This window comes from Peromyscus maniculatus, chromosome 1 (genome assembly GCF_049852395.1).
Source record: "Peromyscus maniculatus bairdii isolate BWxNUB_F1_BW_parent chromosome 1, HU_Pman_BW_mat_3.1, whole genome shotgun sequence".
Lineage (NCBI taxonomy): Eukaryota > Metazoa > Chordata > Mammalia > Rodentia > Cricetidae > Peromyscus > Peromyscus maniculatus.
In genome coordinates this window covers 120,318,289-120,340,106 of record NC_134852.1, presented here as the reverse complement: position 1 = coordinate 120,340,106, position 21,818 = coordinate 120,318,289, and the positions used below count along the sequence as shown (strand labels likewise).

The 21,818-nt window shown below is 38.8% G+C and overlaps 1 protein-coding gene across 8 annotated transcripts in view; it reads left to right on the top strand.

The window, feature by feature from the left end:
* The window catches only part of Sbf2 (SET binding factor 2), a 349,435-nt gene that overhangs the window by 272,839 nt on the left and 54,778 nt on the right, over positions 1-21,818 (top strand). For all 8 annotated transcript variants that reach the window (XM_076550122.1, XM_076550109.1, XM_076550106.1 and 5 more), the window contains 9 exons: positions 2,315-2,485; positions 4,880-5,136; positions 7,345-7,517; positions 8,418-8,491; positions 10,539-10,734; positions 13,278-13,405; positions 14,822-14,997; positions 16,064-16,209; positions 19,848-20,046. In XM_076550122.1, coding sequence (XP_076406237.1) covers positions 2,315-2,485; positions 4,880-5,136; positions 7,345-7,517; positions 8,418-8,491; positions 10,539-10,734; positions 13,278-13,405; positions 14,822-14,997; positions 16,064-16,209; positions 19,848-20,046 — 1,520 coding nt within the window. The remainder of the gene's footprint in view (positions 1-2,314; positions 2,486-4,879; positions 5,137-7,344; positions 7,518-8,417; positions 8,492-10,538; positions 10,735-13,277; positions 13,406-14,821; positions 14,998-16,063; positions 16,210-19,847; positions 20,047-21,818) is intronic.

The window sequence follows — 21,818 nt, the reverse complement described above, 5'->3', positions numbered from 1 at the left end:
TTACACCATTTTTCTGCCTTTGAATATATGGTCTCATTTTGTTGAAAAATTAGAAAAGTTTTAGATATTTATTTAGTTTATGTGTAAACAGGAAAATTATTTCAATGGATATATGACCAGGAAAGCAATATATAGCATGGCTGAGATCAATGCTTAAGAAAGGCAGGGCTTCATTAACCTATCAGATTCATGGAGAATGCTCCTAAACCTACTCTGAAGACTGATGCAGACAGCTCAGTTTTCTGAACTTGTCTACATTTATATTGTGTCAAGACTACAGACTATTTAGAGCTTCCATAGTTTACAATGTGCTGCATTTGTAAGAAATGGTTCTACTTTTGGTTATACTCAAGGGAAGGCAACTTAGAATTATGTTTGGGTGGAGGAGGTATGAGGCAGGGTCTCTCTACATAGTCCTGGCTGTCCTAGAGTCACTATATAGACCAAGCTGGCTTTGACCTCACAGAGATCCACCTCCCTCTGCCTCCAAAGTGCTAGGATTAAAGGCGTGTGCCACTACACCCAGCTCAGAATTAGGCTTTATCTTATTTGATTTTTATGCTTCTACAATCTCTTTGAGACATGTGGCATATTTTCTCTCATGAAAAAATCTAAGAGGCTCATACACACACACACACACACACACACACACACACACACACACACGTGAGACATGAAAGCAAAAGGAGAACTATTTGGAGAGGAAGAGAATGGGGGATAACAGGTAAGTATGAGCAAACTACAATGGTATGAAAATGTCAAAGTAAAATAAAAAGTCTCGTTCAGAATAGGCCTTTGCACTGTTACTGATGTGAAGTTCTAAAATGTGAAGGGGATAATGTATAACCCACTCACTGGGTGTGTTTATGCAGACTCTAGAAGGAACATATGATTCAGTGTAGTTTCTGCTAACACAACAAGCAGAACCACACACATTTTGTCCATGATTTCCCATGGAAGAAAGTATCCGAAGTGAGCAAATGAGGCATCATGAAAACCAAACATGGCCTTCCCCTCTTTCTGCCAACATGGTCGGTATCTGTTTATAGTGACCTTACAGAAGGAACCATAGTTATAGGTAGTCCCCTCCATGGCAGTGCACAGCCCTGTCTTGAAAGGAACTTGCATAATATATGACACATGATTCTTGCAGGCCAAATCACAGTCACTCTGCTTGTAAGTGTGTAAGACTAAATTTCCTGGTATAACTAGTGCTTGCTCTAGCTTTAGGGTTGGTATGCCCTAAATCAAGAGGGAAATTACATCAAACATAGCATTCTCTTGGTATCTTACTTGTGTTACACATCCTTAAAAATGAACTTTCGCTGCATAATTACGCATATAACCTTAACAGTAATGATCTTTAGTATTGAACATTTCAGAAGAGAATTCAACTTATTAAATTGCTTAAAAAGAAAATTTATCAGAAACTGTACTTCTAATTACAAAAAAAGATTAATTCAATTACAAAAGATAAAATGGGTCACAATTTTTTATCTACCCTGTTATTTCACCTACTATTTGCTAAGAAGTGGTGAATTATTTAATATATTTTTAAAATATATCCTAGACAGAAACAGTGGTATACACGTCTGTAATCTCAGCACTCATAAGGCTAAGGCAAGAAGATTGAGAGTTCTGAAACAGCCTGAGCTGGATAGTAAGACCCTGTGTCCAAAATAATAATAATAATTAAAATTCTTGGGCCACTGAGATGGATCAGTTGATAACGATGTTTGCCAGCAAGCCTGAAAACTTGAATTCAAACCTCAGAATCCACATAATAGAAGGAGAGAGCTCATTATTTCTGAACACAGGCTGTATAGCATGCATACACACACACACACACACACACACACACACACACACACACACACCAAACAAATAAATGTAAAAAAAAAAAAAAAAAGCCATAAATCAAAGTAAGAGAAATTTTTAGATTACTAGAGTTTTAGGTTTAGGTTGTGTTGGATTTTAGTATGCATCCCAGTTATAATAACTACACAGTACACACCCTATACCCACCAGAGTAGTAGATATTTTTTATATAATCTATAATTCAAAGAATTATATTAATTCTATAATTAATAGTATAGCTACTGTTAAAATTCTCATTTGGGTAGGTAAAGTAACCAAGACTTTAAAGGATTTCATAGAGAGCCTGCAGTTGTCAGTTGAACATGAGTGCAGTGTTGGTTACTAAGCCTTTAAAGAAATCTTTTTATCACCTCTACAATTAACTGTAGCGCCTGTGACCTTCTGAACTGTCATAATCTGCCTACACTGTGCTGATAGATATTTCATGTTCTCGCAGAAACTTGCCCCTGGAGTTAGCCAGTTTGCCTACACCTGTGTACAGGACCACCCCATTTGGACAAATCAGCAGTTTTGGGAGACAACTTTTTACAATGCAGTACAGGAGCAGGTTCGCTCCCTGTATCTCTCAGCAAAAGAAGACAATCATGCCCCACATCTGAAGCAGAAGGTAAGAGAAGAAAGGATCTTATGTGTGGTTGGGATTGACTTTAAGGAATGCTCAGGCAGTTGTTCCTAGGACAAACGGACTCTTCCTACTTGGTTCCTGAGTGTTAGGGAGTCCTATGGTGAACATCTTTCTTTCTTTGATTCTGGCATTATATTTTTCAATAATGACCTCATACTATAGTTCTGTAGCACTAGAATTGTTATATTTTGATGAGAATTCCTTGAAAACAACTGAAGAAAACTGAATAGAAGGAACAAACCTAAAATAGGCCCAGGTATAAGCCTCTAACTGCTTACTTCCTTGAAGAAGTCCAAGTTTAGTTTAGCTCAGTGATAGAATTTTTACCTAGCATGCTCAAGGCCTTGAGTTCAGGTACCAGCATTGGAAGAAGAAAGAAAAGAAATTGAAATTAACTGACTATAAAGATAAATATAAAATTCAGTAGTCCTATTTTAAAATTTTGTCAGCAATAACCTAGGTCTGTCTTTATTTATTCTGTGTGTGTGTGTGTGTGTGTTAGCAGTATTTGCTATATACACATGTATTTAAATATCAGGAAAATTAAAGTACTCCAGTTTTAAAATGTCACTTACGCCGGGCGGTGGTGGCGCACGCCTTTAATCCCAGCACTCGGGAGGCAGAGGCAGGCGGATCTCTGTGAGTTCGAGGCCAGCCTGGGCTACCAAGTGAGTTCCAGGAAAGGCGCAAAGCTATACAGAGAAACCCTGTCTCGAAAAACCAAAAAAAAAAAAAAAAAAAAATGTCACTTACTAGCTCTCTGTTCTTATACTGACTAATCACATTACCCCTACACTTCCTCATTGGTGAGATGTGTAGCTGTCACTGCTGTAAGATTTTCACGTCTGTTGGCACACTCTTAAGGAGTAAGTATTAGAAGTCATCATCCTCATGAACTGAACTTAAAGGAGCCTAAAGACTCAATGTAGATTCACTTAAGAGTAATTTTAAGATCAACCTTTTGAACTGAAGATTTTGGGGAATATGTCACTGCAGATTCTGCCCATCATCTTCCACTTTAACTTATCTCTAGATAGGATGGATTATCCTAGGCATCTGAGAGAAGCTACACAGTCATATTCAAATACATCTGTGCTTCATCATCCTAAACAAATTATTGGTTTATTATTAAGTAAAAGAGTAGTTTTTTAAGTAAAAGTAGTATTATTAAGTAAAAGAGTAAAAAAACTTTAATAACAAATAGCATTGACATGTGTCTGATTGTTATTGTTCAAATGTGAATTGTTTGCTTAATTCAGTTAATATTCAGATTTGTTGTTGTTGTTGAAACACTAAATGCACCACTTAAGGTATAACTTGTAGCAGATGCAGAGACTGTTTTCTAGGGCCACGCCCAGGAATAATCAGACTGTTAGGATGGATGCCTTTGTCAATTTTTAAGCAGCTGGGATTTGCTGACATTGATACATCTACAAAGCTGTATCACAGTTGCTGTGTCCTTCCTTCTAAAAAAGAGTCCTAACCCTGAGCCCTAGATTAGATACAATGTATGTTTTAGCTCTCCATGGCTAGATAAAATATTATGCAGATGTGAGTTACTATGACCAGCTCTCTCTTCAGCCTTCTAGGAAACCTATCTTTAAAGTCCCAGTTATCTACTTATGTGTGTATGTGATAATTTTTGACTATCACATTACAAGGAGATCTAGCTATACTTTTTGTGACCTTGATCATTCCATTTCCTCTCAAAGAGCAGAAGAGAAAAAAAGAAAAAAAACAATAGTTTTAACAGATACTACTGAAGTGTTCCTGGAAGGGCATTTATGGGAAATCCATGTTAATTCTTGTAACTAGTAGCTTCAAAGAGGTAAAGCCACAGAGTGAAGTGTAAACAGTGAAATGTTAGTGAGAAACATGCATCTGTATTTTGCTACTGCTTCTTTGAGTTTGGTGTGGTGCCAACAAAGGCATGCAGGCCAGGGGTAAAGACTGCAGTGTCCTTTGGTTGTTATGCTGAGTTTCACTCTGCGGATACAAGTACTTAATAAATGCTTCCCATGACTTTTAAGAGATTCAGAACCACATGCTGACGTACAACAATAATCCCAGTACTTGGGAGGTGAGGGCAAGAAGATCAGGAGTTCACAGTCATTTCAGCTATACAGCAAATTCAAGATGAGATCCTTTCTCAAAATCAAAAAGGAGATCCATTTTCTTAGTCTTTAAATGTTTTCTCCATATTTTCCTTAAAAATAGTATATACTGATAAAAATTATACTAACGGATACAGAATATCCCAAGAGAAGACCTAGATTTAAGACATGGACAGATCTCAGCACCTTCCATGTCTATGGAGCACATGCGCAGTGACGGATACTCACCTTTGGCTTGTTTTGCTTTATCTTCTGGGTTAAGCTTCCTGACGGCCAGTATCAGGAGAAGACAGCAATGGACTTGGCAGCCGAGCAGCTTCGCCTTTGGCCTACTCTGAGCAAGTCCACTCAGCAGGAGCTGGTGCAACATGAGGAAAGCACCGTCTTCAGTCAGGCCATTCACTTTGCAAACCTCATGGTCAACCTGCTAGTTCCACTAGACACAAGTAAAAACAAGCTCCTTCGAGCATCGGCTCCAGGAGACTGGGAAAGTGGGAGCAACAGCATTGTCACAAACAGGTACCAAGACAGAGCACACAGCTCCTCCTCTTCTCAGAGCTAATCATGTCTCAGCAGAAACAGCAAATATTGCTGGATATATTTCAGAATTTTCCCATCTGTAGCTTGCTCAGCCCTCTGTTAAAAAACAAACAAAACTTTCCTTCATCCTACTTAATCACTCACACACACACACACACACACACACACACACACACACACACTTTATTTTGTCTTATGACCTAATCTGGCAAAGTCTGTTACTACTGATGTGGCCCATCAGTTACATGTAATTGCTAAAGCAAAGTGCTCTGAAAAATAACTGGTGAGCAACTTCTTGTCAAAGTGATTTGTTCTTGGTCCTCTTGTTTCTCAATTTATCTATAGAATTTGTCTAGTTATGGTGTATGAATTATTTCTCACTGCTGTGACCAAAATACCTGAGAGAAATAAGAGAAGAAATAAGTGCTTGTTTTTGGACAGTTCAGTCCATTATTATCTGGCCCATGAGCTTGGTCAGAACATCAGGATAACAAGTTTGTGACAGGGAGAAGGGATTGTAGGAAGGGACCAAAGCAAGAGTGGTCATAAGGATACATTCCCTTCCCACCTCCTACTCTTTACCACCTTCCCAACAGAACCATCATTATAAATAGTTGAGGGCCATCCAAATCTAATGACTTCTCAGAAGCCCACCAGCTGGTAAGCAAGCTCCCAATACACGAAATGTAGGGCCCATTTCATATTCAAGCCATAGTATAATGTCCTCAACCTTGTCTTCATTTCTACTCTCCAGTGACTTCCCATGTCCCAAGAGTAAAACCCAGAGTCTTTGCTATGACCTGCAAGGCCTGTAAGAACTGTACACTGGCTATGACTCTCATCTTTCTGCTTGTCATTCTGTTTGTCAACCAGCCTGGCCTTTCTACTGCACTAATCCTCAGACACTCTGAAGACTGTGGTGGCTGCTTCCTACTCCCTCAGTCTAGAATACCCTGTCTGCAGTAGTCCCTAGAGTCTCTCCCATGTTTTAGATTTTTAATCAAGTGTTACCCATCACATAGGCTTTGCTCTCTTAATCTTAACAATCTCCAGGTTGTTTTTATTATTTTTTACTCTGATTGGTTGGTTTATTTTTTATGGTGTTTTCTATAACTTGATTTTTTCCTTTTTTCTTTTCTCTTTTATTTTTGTTTTTGGTTTATGGGATGTGGTATTGAGTTTGGGGTTTTTTGAGACAAGATCTCACTAGACTGGGCTCAAGCTTGTGATCATCCTATCAGCCTCCCACACTATTCCACCATATCACAGTCTGACATATTTTCATGTTTGCATATTGTCTGTGTCCTTTCTCTGTTGTGTTCATTGTTCAGTACTCTACATCTTTGCAGACTGTAGGTGCTAGGTAATAATATTGAACTCAACAGGTGATTAAATGAATAAATAAATGAACTAACCACTGAGCAGCAGTTTTAGCTCTTTAGTAATAGGTGCTGCAACACCCTGCTATTGTAGTTTCTCATAAGCTTTGGTCAGACTCCTTCAGACAGCTCCTTTTTTTTTCTTTGTATTGTCAGTCCTTCTGCTTCATTTCATTTCAAATGTATTGCCTTGTCTTGCATGATTCTATCACCTACAGAAGAATGTGGCTTCACAATGGCTCTAAGGGTAATTTACAGAGCGGGGTAGGGGTGCAGGGGAGCTAAGAGAGAAATTCTGGCAAGAGAAAGGGTCATAAGAGTCGTATTCTTCCATGTGGAAGAACATGTAGGTTTCTCAAAAGGGTTCATTTACTCTGCCTGCCATGGTATACGTTCCATAGTCACTAGCATCAGCCACATTCCTCTTGCCTATCTGTAATGATTAACTTGAAAGAACAAGTGTTTTAGAAGGTTCTGGTAGCAGATAATAAATGACACAGTATTCCTTTGCTTTCTGTGGTTTCTAAGTTCCTTTTGGGAGAGTAATAGAAGGAATTGCTTACAAGAATAAAACTTAGTCCAATAGATGATGTTTAAATGTAGGCACATAGAACATAACATTTCACACCTGCCACTTACAGAAAGAAACCACAGTTAAGTGTGTCCCTCCTATTGTACACCTCTTTTATTGAGTTTCAGTTCCTCTGTAAAGGGACTATGATGTTGTCTGTCTGGGGTTGTTTTGTTTTATTTTGTTTTGTTTTGTTTTTTGAAGCCTGGCCATGATTTCTTTCCTTGGTTCTCTTAGTATTGCAGGAAGTGTAGCTGAGAGCTATGATACAGAGAGTGGGTTTGAAGATTCAGAAAATAATGATGTTGCCAACTCCGTTGTAAGGTTCATTGCCCGATTTATTGACAAAGTTTGTACAGAGAGTGGAGTGACTCAGGACCACATCAGGAGTCTCCACTGCATGATACCAGGTAATCAATCACTTCACAGAGGCTAAAGAATCAGAGTGCTGCAGGTAGTTAAGTCCCAACATAATGCCTGTGCTACTGCTTGCTTTTCTCTGATTTGCTTTTTATTTCTTTTATTGTTGTTTTGTTTTCTAAAACAAGGTCTTGTATAACCCAGGGTAACCTCACATTCTCAATGTACCCAGCTAGCCTTGAGGCTGGGCTTGATTTCCTGTGCTTCCCAAGTACTGGGATTATAGGCGTGTGCCACCAGGACAGGTTCTAAAAATTTATTACATTGTGGCAAGTACATAGCATAAGAGTTGCATTAATTATATTCACAGTGGTCTATAAATCACCATTATTTCCTAAACTTTTCAATCACTCAAAATAGATATTCAGTAACTAATATTAGGTAATAAATTTTGTTTCTTCAGTTCCTGCCTCTGGAAATATCTAACCTGCTTTCTGTTTCCAGTAACTTTTCTGCTCTAGCAATTTTACATATGTAGAATCATATGTTTCAAATTTTGTATCTAGCTTTTTTCAGTTAGCATAATGTTTACAGGGTTCATCCATGTGTTACTTCACTCATTTTTTATGGTTGAATACTATTCCATTCTATGGATCTATGTTATTTGTTCAGCCATTCATTTGTCAATAGAGATGGGTTTTTCCACCTTTGAAGATTTGTGAATGGTGATTCTATGAATATTTGCATACAGGTATCTGTTTGAGTACTTATTTTCAATTCTTTAGAGGTATATACCTAGAAATAGAATTTTATGGATTATATGGTTATTATATTTTAACTTTTGGAGAAACTGTCAAACTTCAGTTAATTTTTCATTCAAAATATCTGAAATTTGCTTTTGTTCTCCCTGGTTTATTTTCTTTCTTTTTGAATACTCTGACTCATCCTAGGAATTGTAGCTATGCACATTGAGACCCTAGAGGCAGTACATCGAGAGAGTAGAAGACTTCCACCTATCCAGAAGGTAATTACTCCACACTGTGCTTTCAAGGTGCAACAGCCCTTTCAAAACACAGCAGCAATGGGCTTCTGTGCCCTAGACAGTACCTTCTCAGCTATTTACAGACAGTTTAATGATGCATTAAAGGTTCTGGGGAGTTTTCCATACAGAATTTTGTAAACTAAAATACAAATGCTGTTGTTTTTTTTTGGGGGGGGGGATTCAACAAAAGAACAATAATAACCTCTTGTTAACTCTACTTTTATACAGAGGTCATAAATTATAAATAATTCTAATTCCCAAGCATAATCTCAGGGTTTATATACCTGCCCCACCCCACCCCACCCCCCCAAAAAAGAAGAGATTTAAACAGTTGCCATAAAAGTACTGGATTCTTGAATCTGATTGTCCACAACAAACATCGGGGAAATTAAGGATTTGGCATCCCTGGTCTCCTGGATTAGAAAATCTTGGGACCTAGATATCTGTATTTGAGGAAGCCACTCAGATAGTTACTTTGCTACTGGCCTCATGCCTATTGCAGACTAGAATTCCGGCCCTCAGCTCTCTGACAGAATTATTAAAACTACACCCAAAGGAGTGCTCAGAAGCCACACAGGTAGGAACAGCAATTCCGTGTGTGGCTTAAGATATAATAGTCTTTGATTTCTGAATTTACTTCCAAGATTCCTAGAACCTGAAAAAAGAATAGTGCTGATTCGGGTTGAGGGGGGGGGTTGTTTTTTGTTTTGTTTTATTGTTGTTTGGTTTTTGGTTTGGGTTTTTGTTTTGTTTGTTTGGTTTTGGTTTTTGGTTTTGGTTTTGATTTTGATTTTTTTATTTTTTTGAGACAGGGTCCCTTTATATAGCTCTGACTATACCTGTCCTGGAACTCACTATGTAGACCAAGCTGGCCTCAAACTCACAGAGATCTACCTGCCTCAGTCTCCCCAGTGCTTGGATTAAAGGCATGTGTCACTATGCCCAGCTGATTTAGGTAGTTTTTATTTCTTTTTAAAAAACAGATGTTCGCCAGGGAATCCCTCCCTGCCTGGCTGATATGTAAAATTAAATTAAATTATAAAATAAAAAATAAAAGGAAAAAAACAAAAACAGATGTTCAAGAGGAATGATTTCTTTCCTTGCCCATATCTCCCAAGAGGAATCTTACCATGTTGTTCCTCTTATACTGGACACTGAGCTAAATTTCTCATGTGTGAAGTTCATTAGTTGGCCAAAATGTCTAACCCTTTTTTAAAAAAACATAAATCCATGGCCAGCCATAGCGGCGCAGCACCAAGAAAACCGGAGCAGGTGAATCTCTGTGAGTTCAGTGCTGGCCTGGTCTACATAGTGAGTACCAGGCTAGCCAGGACAGACAACAGAAGCTAACTATGGAGCCAGAGTGGCAGCACTCAGCTGTCGTCTCAGCACTTAGGAAGTGGATGCCATAGGATGAGGAGTTCACAGCCAACCTCAAGATGGGCACACCTTTAATCTCAGGAGAAACCCTGTCCAAGGCAGAGGCAGGCAGAGCTCTTTGAGTTTGAGGCCAGCCAGGACTACAGAGTAAGTTCCAGGACAGCCAAGGCTGTTATACAGAGAAACCCTTCTCCAGAAAACAAACAAACAAACAGAAAACAAACCCATTTAAGTATTTGTTTCTTCACTTATAATATAGTATTTATTGTTTTATGTAAAGTTTAGGCAAAAAGAAATGTACAATGTAATATCTTCTTTCCCACCTTGTCTCTGCCATAGCCATCATAGCACCACCTTTATCAGTTATTCATATTCTTAATGGTTTTTTTACATTTCATTTTATAAAAGGTTGTAAAATGGTTGTTTGAATGGACACTGCAAACTTTCAAGTTATTTCCCTATGTTTTTACTGTTACAAAGCAATGCTGCAAAGAATCTTTTCATACTTGGACTTAGAAACTTCAGGTCTGCCTCCTCCCATTCAGGCTTGGGTTGACTCAGGGTTTCCAGAGTATATGTGAAAAAGTAACCTGGAACTAAATGATGGAAACCCCAGAAGAGTTGCTTTTAAACAGTTACCTATTCTTAGCCCAAGATTCTTCGACCAGCTCTACTGCCAGGGGAAGAAATTGTGTGTGAAGGTCTTCGAGTCCTGCTGGATCCTGACGGTCGGGAAGAAGCCACTGGAGGTCTCCTTGGAGGTCCTCAGCTCCTGCCCGCAGAAGGCGCCTTGTTCCTTACCACTTACAGAATTCTCTTCCGAGGGACACCACATGACCAGCTAGGTATGACACAGCACATGCCATCAGAGCAGGATCCCTGTATGGCACTGGAGATTTTATTCAGTCCATGCACAATGATATACATATCATTTCAAACCCAGAAAAGAAAAAAGCCAGGCTTAGTGTTGAAATCTCATTTTGTTGTCTTTTCTCTGCAGTTTTAATGTAATTGTGAGTTTAGGAAAATTTTTTGTCAGAGAAAACTTTTATTTTTTTTTAATAATTGCTTTTTAAATTTCTAACACATTGAAACCTGAGGGGTTTCCATGCATTATATAGGCTTAGGTTGTGAGGATGATGCAAGAGGATCATGAGTTTGTGGGCAACCTGTAGTAACAAACTATCTCCCCCACCCTACCCCCCAAAAAATATGTTCTCATTTGTTTTTATCATTACATTATCTATCTTGGCTTTCCTTTTAGTATTGAATCTTAAATCCAGTATATATCCCAGCTTTGCTTAGCCTCTGGATATGAACTTAATAAGTGGATAGTCAGGATTTTTCAGGAGGGAGATTGGCAAATCCAGAGAATGAGGAATTCTGAGGATAGTGAACAAATATATAAGTCTCTAAATCCAATAACCCTAGTCTGCTCTGGCTCACTGGCTGTGAGGCCTTCATTGCTATTTCTGTCCTGTTATCTATCACATTGCCTAAAATGCCTTCCCTCTTCCCTCTGCAAATTCAAACCCTATCTTCTCTTCAAAGTTTGCCTTCCCTCCCACATCTTGCAGAAATTATTCTCTATCCATCTAGCATATAGAGATTATCTCCTTTTCTGAAGTGCTCAAATCCCTGAATTATCTGTACTTGAACTGAAGAGTTGTTATTCACATGTTACAGTAGTATTTGTGTGGCATCCTTTCAATGGAGACCTGGAAACTGTACAAAGAAGGCCAAGATACTTCTTTTTCTAGACATATTCATACCCACAGGTAGTTTGTATTCTCACATTCTTGTTTTATAAAATGTTTAAATTTCTTAAACTCTTGGACACACATCTAGTCTCGTGTTCCAAAGGCTTTCTGGAAGAAACATTAAATAATACTGAATATAAAAAAAAAAGAAAGAAAGAAAGAAAAAGGAAAGAAAGAACATTATTGCTCCTAGGTATAATGGAGGATAAAGTTTATTATAAATATTTAGGAGAGCAGAGTCAGAGGCAGGGGCATCTGGGAGATTCCAAGGTGGACATGACCAGACTAAGCTGGGCCATATGGGGAGATGGGAGAGGAAGGGGAGGGGAACCAGGTACAGCATCCAGGAGGCCAAAAGTACAAAAGGGGTGGGTTACCAGAATGTCTGGATTATATAGGTAGGAGCAGCCCAGCCCCAAGGACTGGAGAGTTCAGGGTAGGGGGAAGGAAGAGTATACAGGCCAGAAGGACCCTGTGATAAGTAGGGACTGAGGGGTGTTGGGAGAACCTGGCAGTCCGCTTTGATATGTTAAATAGGCACCTCAGCCATTTGTCCTAGATTTGAAACTTAAACAAATACCTTTTACTACATATGGAAACAAACTTTAAAAATCCATTAATGTGTTTACCAGGCATGCTAGCTCAAGCCTATAGTCCCAGCACTTGTGAGGATGATGCAAGAGGATCATGAGTTTGTGGGCAACCTGTAGTAACAAACTATCTCCCCCACCCTACCCCCCAAAAAATATGTTCTCTTTTGTTTTTATCATTACATTAACTATCTTGGCTTTCCTTTCAGTATTGAATCTTTATTATTGTATAAAGTCCATTCCTGTATGACTGCCTTAAGCCAGGTGGTTTTATATGCATACAATAGGTAAAGGAAATAGAAACAATGAGGATGGGCAGATGTCTCAGTTCCTGTACTCTTAAAAAAAAAAGGGGGGGGGGACTTAGCTCAGTAGTAGAGTGCTTGCCTAGCAAGCACAAGGCCCTGGGTTCGGTTCTCAGCTCTGGACCAAAAAAAAAAAAGGTATCTCTTAGAAGTGAATTGCAATACAGTAAAACTAGTAAAACTAATAAATGATTTGAGTGTGGTGGTACACATGTTTAATCCCTGCACTTGGAGGCAGAGGCAGGCAGATCTCTGTGAGTTCAAGGCCAACCTGGTCTACATGGTAAGTCCCAGGACAACTGAAACTACACAGAGAGACCTTGTCTTTTTTTTTTCTTTTGTTGTTGTTGCTTTGGTTGGGTTGGTTGGTTGGTTGGTTGGTTGGTTGGTTGGTTGGTTGGTTGAGATGGGACTTCTCTGTGTAGCCGTGGCTGTCCTGGAGCTGACTCTGTAGAACAGGCCGGCTCCAAACTCAGAGATCTGCCTACTTCTGCCTCCTGAGTGTTGGCATTAAATAAAGGCCTGTGCTACCACACCCAGCATAAGAGACATTGTCTTTAAAAATAAAAAATAAATAAATAAAAAATAAACCTACTGAGTGAGATTCTAGAATCTTGGCATTTTCTCTCACTGCATCCCTGGCATTGCCCTCTGCTGATACATTTCTTCAGAAGAGACTCTAGACCTTAGCTATAAAGTGCTATGGCTGAATCTGTGTCCTATCTTCCTACAGTTGGTGAACAGACAGTTGTGCGGAGCTTTCCCATTGCCTCCATCACCAAGGAGAAGAAGATAACCATGCAGAACCAGTTACAACAGAACATGCAAGAAGGGCTGCAGATTACATCAGCATCTTTCCAGGTACACCATACATGTTTCAGATTTTAGAATACTTGCATAGACTCTATCACTTGAGTGTCCCTAATTTAAAACCTCAAAACCCAAATCACACAGTGTTTTTAGAGTATTTTCAACTTCATATTTCCACATACACATCAACATGTATCAAGAAAGAAAGGAAGCCCTTCTAGTAGAAACTCTTCTTTAGATCTAGTGATGTATCTATTTTCTATGATCATGGGGGTCAGAAGTTAGTGGCTGGGCATAAGAAGGTGAGTGTATGGGAGGGTTGGCTTTGGCTTTGGATGTGACACTACACTTCAGCATTCCCTTAGCCAACAAATTGTCAGTCAGATACACAATGGCTCTTGTTCTCTAACAACTTATTCCTCAACTCCTGCTGATAAAACTTTAGATAAAAATAATTCTCTGTTTCAGAAGGAAATAGTCTATGGCTTTTCTGTGGGAAAAGTGAAACTATGAGAAGTTTAGCTGGAGCTCAGACATTATTGTCAGGAATGACTGAATGGCTCCAGATGAAACGGTGACTTTCCCAGAAGTCTCTTGACTGACTAAACCTGTAGAAACAATGATACACACTGTGTGTGGAGAAAGGACCTTTCCGTCATTGTTTCTTTTTGAAAGTTTATGTCTACAATAGTTTGATTTTCCTATTCTTTGCTTCTTGTTGCTGACTTCTCAGACTCCCAAAAATCCAGTGCTTGCCTCTCTCTTCCTAGTGGAGGGGCCTCAGCTCATCATTCCTGTGCTCTTCAGAGAAGCTGCCGGTTTAGAACTTGAATCCTTTTCACATCCCCTGCAGCCTCAACTACTAGGGATATTCTTACTGTTCAGCTGCCAAGGAACTCTACACTTCAGTGTTGCCTACCTGCACTATTTGCAGTTCTTGTGTACCTGACTTTTCTGTGCCTAGATTTGTTTGTATCTGTGGATAAGAAGGAACCCTGTTATGCTACATTCTTTCTCTAGATCTAACAGTTGAGAAATAGAATGGGAACATTTCCTATTTCACCTAGGTTAATTCCCTATCTCATTATAGAAAACATAGTTTTAAAGAAAATCAACTTCAAGAACAGGATTTTTCTCACCAACTGACAGTCTATATTGCAAATAAACTTTCCTTTGTAGAGTCAGTTCTCTCTGCCCACCTTTACGTGGCTTCTAGGGATCAAACTCAGGTTGCAAAAACATTTACAAGATGAGTCATCTGGCTAGTCATACTTTTTTCTTTTAAAACTTTAAAAACTTCCAAAATCCTATAACTTCTAAAGTTATATTTCTATTACTAATGTTTTTCTATTTAATATTGTTATGTTTCTGTTCACTTTTGTTTGTTTTTGTTGTTTTCAGTGATATGAGTAAAAGTTGTCAAGAAATCCTTAATGCTTCTGATGAGTATGTCTCTTTTATCTCTAGTTGATTAAAGTAGCATTTGATGAAGAAGTCAGTCCAGAAGTGGTGGACATCTTTAAGAAACAACTAATGAAGTTCCGTTATCCTCAGTCCATTTTTAGTACCTTTGCTTTTGCTGCTGGACAAACTACCCCACAAATCATTTTACCCAAGCAGAAAGAAAAAAACACCTCATTCCGGTAAGAGAGATGGGTCTCTTGCCTTCAGCCCTCCATAGCTAACTGAGAGGAAGTAACCTATATTTCATTAATGATAACTTTTCTCGTACTGTGTGTGTGTGTGTGTGTGTGTGTGTGTGTGTGTGTGTGTGTGTGTGTGCGCGCGCTCGCGCGCGCGCATACATCTGCATGCCACATGTTTGTGGAGGTCAAAGGATACCTTGTGGGACTCACTTTCCTCCTTTCACCATGTGGGTACCAGGGATTGAACTCAGGTCATCCAGGACATCAGTGACAAGCTTCTTTATCTGCACTAAGCCATTTTGCTGGCCCTTTTAACTCCTAATTTTTATCTTATCATCTCATTAATTAAAACTGATTTTCAAAAGGATTCTCAGGTATCTGAGTTGTTATTTTCTCCTCTTAAAAAAGAAGAATTATTCTTTTTCTATACTTGAACAGTTTACAGCTAGAGAAAAGGCACCGTATACACGTACATATCTAAAACATTTAAGAAATAAGTGTTGCCAACCGTTATTGTCATATGACATCAGAGTAAGTTTGAAATAAAGGAAGTGCATGACTGAAGACTTGCTAATGTGATTTATGGGAACCTTGGTGGAAACAGTGGTATAGATAATGGAATAGGCTTGGGAATGCCCAAAAGCTTAAACCAAGGAGTTTAGGATTTGAGTATCAGCTGGGCATGGTGGTACACTTTTTAATCTCAGAACTCAGTTGTCCCAGGCAAGTGGATCTCTGTGAGTTCAAGACAAGCCTAGTTTATATAGCAAGTTCCAGGATAGCCAGACCTACATAGGAGACCCTGGGGTGGGGGAAGGCAAGATATTTGAGTGATCAGTAGTTTATGTCACACTTTAAGTTCTTATACTTTTTTGCCTGAAGGCAGTGACATTATAGGAAAGTAATTCTGCACGGTATGGAAAGTGACATGAAGAAGTATAACAAAAGTATGCACCATAGTATGTAGTTCTGGAAAAGTAACAATGTGAGTAATATAGATGTCAAAAATATTAGTGGTGCCTTTATATTAAATTGATTTTCTCTTTGTTTTTATGACTTCTAGAACTTTCTCAAAAACAATTGTGAAAGGTGCCAAAAGGGCAGGAAAAATGACAATTGGGAGGCAGTATTTATTGAAGAAGAGGACAGGAACAATTGTGGAAGAGAGAGTAAATCGTCCTGGGTGGAATGAAGAAGATGACATTTCTGGTATGTAAGAACCATTTTATATAATTCAGTTTTCTTCTGTCTTTTTTTTTTTTTTTTCTTGAGATAGGGTCTCACCATGTAGGCCTGGATGGCCTGGAACTTGTTACCTATACCAAGCTGGCCTTGAACGCACAGAGATCCACTTTCCTCTGCCTGAGATTAGGTTAGCTGTCGTGCTTGGCTATCCTTACATGAATAACAAGAGACAAAATTGTAGTTGTACATAAACTCTAATGCACAAAAATTGTGAAAGCTTCATGAGTACTTAACAGTTTCTCAGAACTGGTAAGATAAGTTTTTACTAATATTGTATTATTTAGATAAGATTTTGTTTGACTTTTTTTTTTTTTTTTTATAAAGACAGGGTCTCAGGTACTCCAGACTAGCCTTAAACTCACCATGTAACCAAGGATGAGTTTCTCATCCTCTTGCCCTCACCCATGAGCTGAAATTGCAGGTGTATGTGCCATCATGCCTTCTTGTAGTATACTGTGCAACCACTCTGCACCTGAACCACATCCTCAGCCTGATATTTGTTAACTTACACTGCTCCTCTACAAAGTCACACACCCAGCCATCTTTACCTAGGGCTTTTAGACAGGCTTTGTCTGTGTAGCTTTGGAGCCTGTCCTGGAATATCTGGGTCTTGGTAAAGGAAGAAAGAGGAAATCTGCGCATAAAGTAAGAATAAGGGAATAAGGATCTGGGTGGTGGGGGTGGCACACACCTGTAATCCCACACTTGGGAGGCAAAGGCAGGCAGATTTCTGTGAGTTCAAGTCCAGCCTGGTCTACAGAGTGAGTTTCAGGACAGCCAGGACTACACAAATCCTGTCTCGAAAAACCAAAAAAATATTCCAAGTTGAAGATTAGGGAAATCTAAGATGAAGAAATTCTTAAGTGATTAAAAAAATATTAGCTGAAAAATAACTTTAAAAATACATATGGTTAGCCAAGATACTTCTTAGCTGGGGAAAATAGAAGAAAGCAAGAAGTCTTGTTGACTGATTTTTTTTTCCAATTTTTAACCAAGTATTGAGTGTTCTATGGATATAATACATAAAATATGATGTAATGGAAGGGGAAATAATATCCCTTTTTCCATCTCAAGAGCTTAGATTCCATCAGTAGTAATTATACAACTAGCACCCGTAACAACCTTTTAAAAGAACCTCATTTTTAGTGAGAGTGTTGCCTAAGAAATGTTCATCTGGCTTACTAGAATAAAGTACCTACAAGATTTTATGTGTGTATGCTTCCCCAGTGTAAGAAGGAATACATACAGACTTATCTCTGTAGGCAATAAAAAGACCTGTCATTCCATTGTTAAAATGAACACTTATTGGAACTCTGGCCTACTCACAATCATATACAAAACATTGCTACTTGTAATTATTGACTCTTCTAATTTGAATTATTTCATTGAACAAAAACTAAAAAAAAGCAGTATACATGTATAGTCGCAGCTACTCAGGAGCCAAAGCAAAGGATCACTTACGCTCATAAATTCAAGGCCAGCTTGGGAACCATAGTGAGACCCTTCCTCCAAAAATCAAACAATGAAAATCATTACATGATAATTACTCCATCAAAAGACCAAGTTACATAATATTCTTTCTGTTGTAAAACGGCATGCGGTAGCCTTGGCAGATTTGAGCCAAAGTGAAAAGATAGCCACACCATGCAGATGCAGTAGCAGCAGTATGGCACGGTGGAAAGTTACACCATGCAGACTCGGCATCCACATGGAAAAATTTATTATTAAAGGGGAAGGGGAGGGGGGGGAGAGAGAGAAAGAGAGAGAGAGAGAGAGAGAGAGAGAGAGAGAGAGAGAGAGAGAGAAGAAAATGGAGGTGTGTGCAGCCTCGTGGAAGGAGAGAGGAAGGAAGAAAGAGAAGGAGGGTGATTCTCTTAAAGGAGCCATCAGAGTAAGATGACATCAGGACACTGGGTGGGTCCCCAAGGGGTGGGCCAGAATGCTAACATTCCTCCCTTTGGATTATTATAAAAAAGGTGAGGTATGGATAGCAAATTTGGTTTTTGTATGGTTTTAGAGAGAGCTGTATCTTTTGCTTTTTTGAAACAGGTTCTCTCTGTGTAGCCCTGGCTGTCCTGGAACTCACTATGTAGACCAGACTGACCTTGAAAACACAGAGATCTGCCTGCCTTGGGTGCTTTAAAGGCGTGTGCCACCATGCCTTGTCCTTGCCTTTTAGTACTCTTGAGTACATTTCTGAGGCCTTTGAAAGTTTAACTTTTCTCACATTAAAAACAAATAGAAAATTAAGACAGTTTTTCATATGAATTTTTTGTTGTGGTTATACAATACCAATTAGGAATGTCCTTTTTTAAAAAAACAAATCCTCTCTAAAGTACTTGGTTATTAAGTAAATTCTTACACATTTAGATCATAGTTCTTTGAACCTGTGATTACAAAGAGTCACAGAGTTTTTCATATACATTATATCCTCTATTGAAAGGATTTCCAGGAACCAAGTGTAACTTTTCATAGTTTTTCCCTCTACTATGCTTTTAGTTAACCTAAAAATTTCAATATAAATGTATTCTTTTCAAAATAATACAAAACTTTGGATGATAAATTTGTGTAGTGATCTTATAAAGATAAATTTTACTAACAGATTATCTTCTGTTTTATAGAGTCCTGTATACAAATTATTGTACTTAAGTATCAATGGATAGGCCTGACTGAAACAGAAAAATGTGGCTAATGAATTTAAAATCATGTTATTTTCACTTGTTTTGTTGTTGTTTTGTGTTGTTTCTTTTAGAAATGGAGTCTTACGATATATTCCTGGCTGGCCTGGAACACACTATGTAGACCAGGCTAGCCTCAAATTCAGAGGTCCACCTGCCTCTGCCTCCTTAGTACTGGGGTTAAAGGCATGTGCTACCATACCAGGTGAATTTTCTATTTCTTTGTTTTTTGAGACAAGGTTTTATGTAGCTCAGGCTGGCTTTGAACTTTTAGTATTCCTGCCTTTACTTCCCAAATGCTGGGGTTTTAGAATGTACCTACCATGCCTCACTTTGGTTTTAGAAGTTATTTAAATGGTATTACTTCCCTGATTTTTTTTTTTTTTTTTTTTTCCGAGACAGGGTTTCTCTGTGTAGCTTTGCGCCTTTTCCTGGAACTCACTTGGTAGACCAGGCTGGCCTCGAACTCACAGAGATCCGCCTGCCTCTGCCTCCCGAGTGCTGGGATTAAAGGCGTGCGCCACCACCGCCCGGCACTTCCCTGATTTTTTAACTGAGTTACTCTTACTATGTTTCCTGACTTCCATTACTGTTTTCATCTATATTGAACTGTAATCCCTTGTAGAAATTGTTTAATTTATGACACACAAAATCCTGGCAACTCTAACATAAAAACCTTTTTCAAAAGGAAGTTTTGAGCCAGGTGTGGCATTGCATGCCTTGAATCTCAGCACTGAGGAGGAGAGGCAGGCAGATCTCTGTGAATTCCAGACCAGCCTTGTCTACATATCAAGTTCCAGGTCAACCCAAGCTACATAGTAAGACCCTGTCTCCAAAAACAAGAAGTAGTAGTTGGTGGTGCTGTTGTTTTGAGTCCTTTACTTTGAGCTAATCATTTTGACAAGACCTATTTCTGCCTGTTAGTTTCAGATGATAGTGAACTCCCAACAAGTACAACCCTGAAGGCCTCAGAGAAATCCACAATGGAGCAGTTGGTGGAGAAAGCATGTTTCAGAGATTATCAGCGCTTAGGTTTGGGAACTATAAGTGGCAATTCCTCTCGTTCAAAACCAGAGTATTTCCGAATTACTGCCTCCAACAGGCTGTATTCACTGTGCAGGAGGTAAGTGTCAGTGGGCTCCAGAAAGAGACCATTCTTATTTCCCATTTGAATCTTCAAAGTATTCCAGAAACAAGGTTCCAGGGATGTGTAGACTTATATTTTATGTAATATGAGATGGCATCCCGTTGGTATTCTCAGAACAAGTAGATTACTGAAAAGTACCTCTGCTATAGCAGAAGGTAACGGTGCTTATTCCCTCTATGCATTCTCCTTATTTATCTTTCTTTTGTAGTTTGTCATTTTCCAGCTTGTGTGTGAAGATGACCTAAAGTAAGAATAGCATTTGCCCAGACAGATGGAAGGGAAGAATGTCTGCTGTAGGCCTGAGCTCCACATACATTTTCCAGAGCCAGAGAGTGAAGATTGCCAGTTTGCAAACCATTTGGTCTCTTAGTGGAGGGGCTTAGCTCTGCCATCAAAGCAGCCATAGACTAAGGAGTGAATAGGTGTGGCAGGCTTTGGCCACAGGCTATGATTTGCTGACCCAGATATAGATAGGGTCAGCAATATTGTCTACTTAGAGTGTTTTCCTAAGATACTCCTTAAAGAATGTAACTAAACACATCTTTTCTGTGTTCTTGCCACTTATTGCTGTTTTCCAAAAATGTTCTATTTTTATGCTTTCATATATATATTCTCTAAAAACTATATTCCACCATACACAAATTTAATACTTTGATTACACAGTAGGTGATTTTACTTGAATTTATAAATTCCTAATTTCATTAAGTAGCTCTAAAAACACTGTGTAAATTGTAAGCTTTGTGTATATTTTAGAAAGTTGCCTTAATGCTGCTATTACTCTCAGTTCTGCTTGTTAAGGAACTATAGTATATTGTTTTAAATGGTAATTCAGTTTGCATATGACAATGTAAAACTTGAGACATAAGTTGAGAATACAGTTTGAGACTATGGCCAAGGAAAATATTTGCATGAAAAACTTAAAAAATTGGGACTCTGAATATAGAGTAATTTTTCTGGGCTTCTCTGTTCTTCACACTAAGTCCTCTTCATAAATAACTACAAGTGGAATTGTCAGTGTGATGTCCTGCTTGGGAAAGCTTGCTATCAGAATTATGTCTGCTGGTGAGAGAACAGACTTCATCATTTATCGTTCCAATCTGTCAGAAACAGTAAAATCTTTTCTTTTTTTATTGTAAGCTTATGACTATTGTCCTGGTTAGCTTTTTTGTAATGAAAATATAATTACATCATTTTCCCCCTGCCCTTTCCTCCTTCTAACCCCTTTTGCTCTCTTTCAAATTGATAATATATATGTATGTATGTATGTATGTATATGTATAGATCTAAATGGATAAATACAACCTTCTCAGTCCATATAAATGTTGTCCTAGTTAGGGTTACTATTGCTGCGATGAAACACCGTAACCAAAGCAAGTTGGGGAGGAAAGGGTTTAATTCACATATTCTTCCATATCACAGTTCATCATCAAAAGCAGTGAGGGCAGGAACTCAAGCAGGGCAGGAACCTAGAGGCAGGAACTGATGCAGAGGCCAAGGAGGGGTGCTGCTTACGGCTTGCTTCCCATGGCCTGCTGAACCTGCTTTCTTACAGACCCAGGACCACCTGCCCAGGAGGTCACTCTCCCTAATCAACTGAGCCTCCCACATCAATCACAACTAAGAAAATGCCCTACAGGTTTGCCTACAGCCTGATCTTACGGAGACATTTTCTCAATTGAGACTCCCTCCTCAGATGACTCTAGCTTGTATCAAGTTGACATAAAACTAGCCAGTATGTGTGCCCAGTA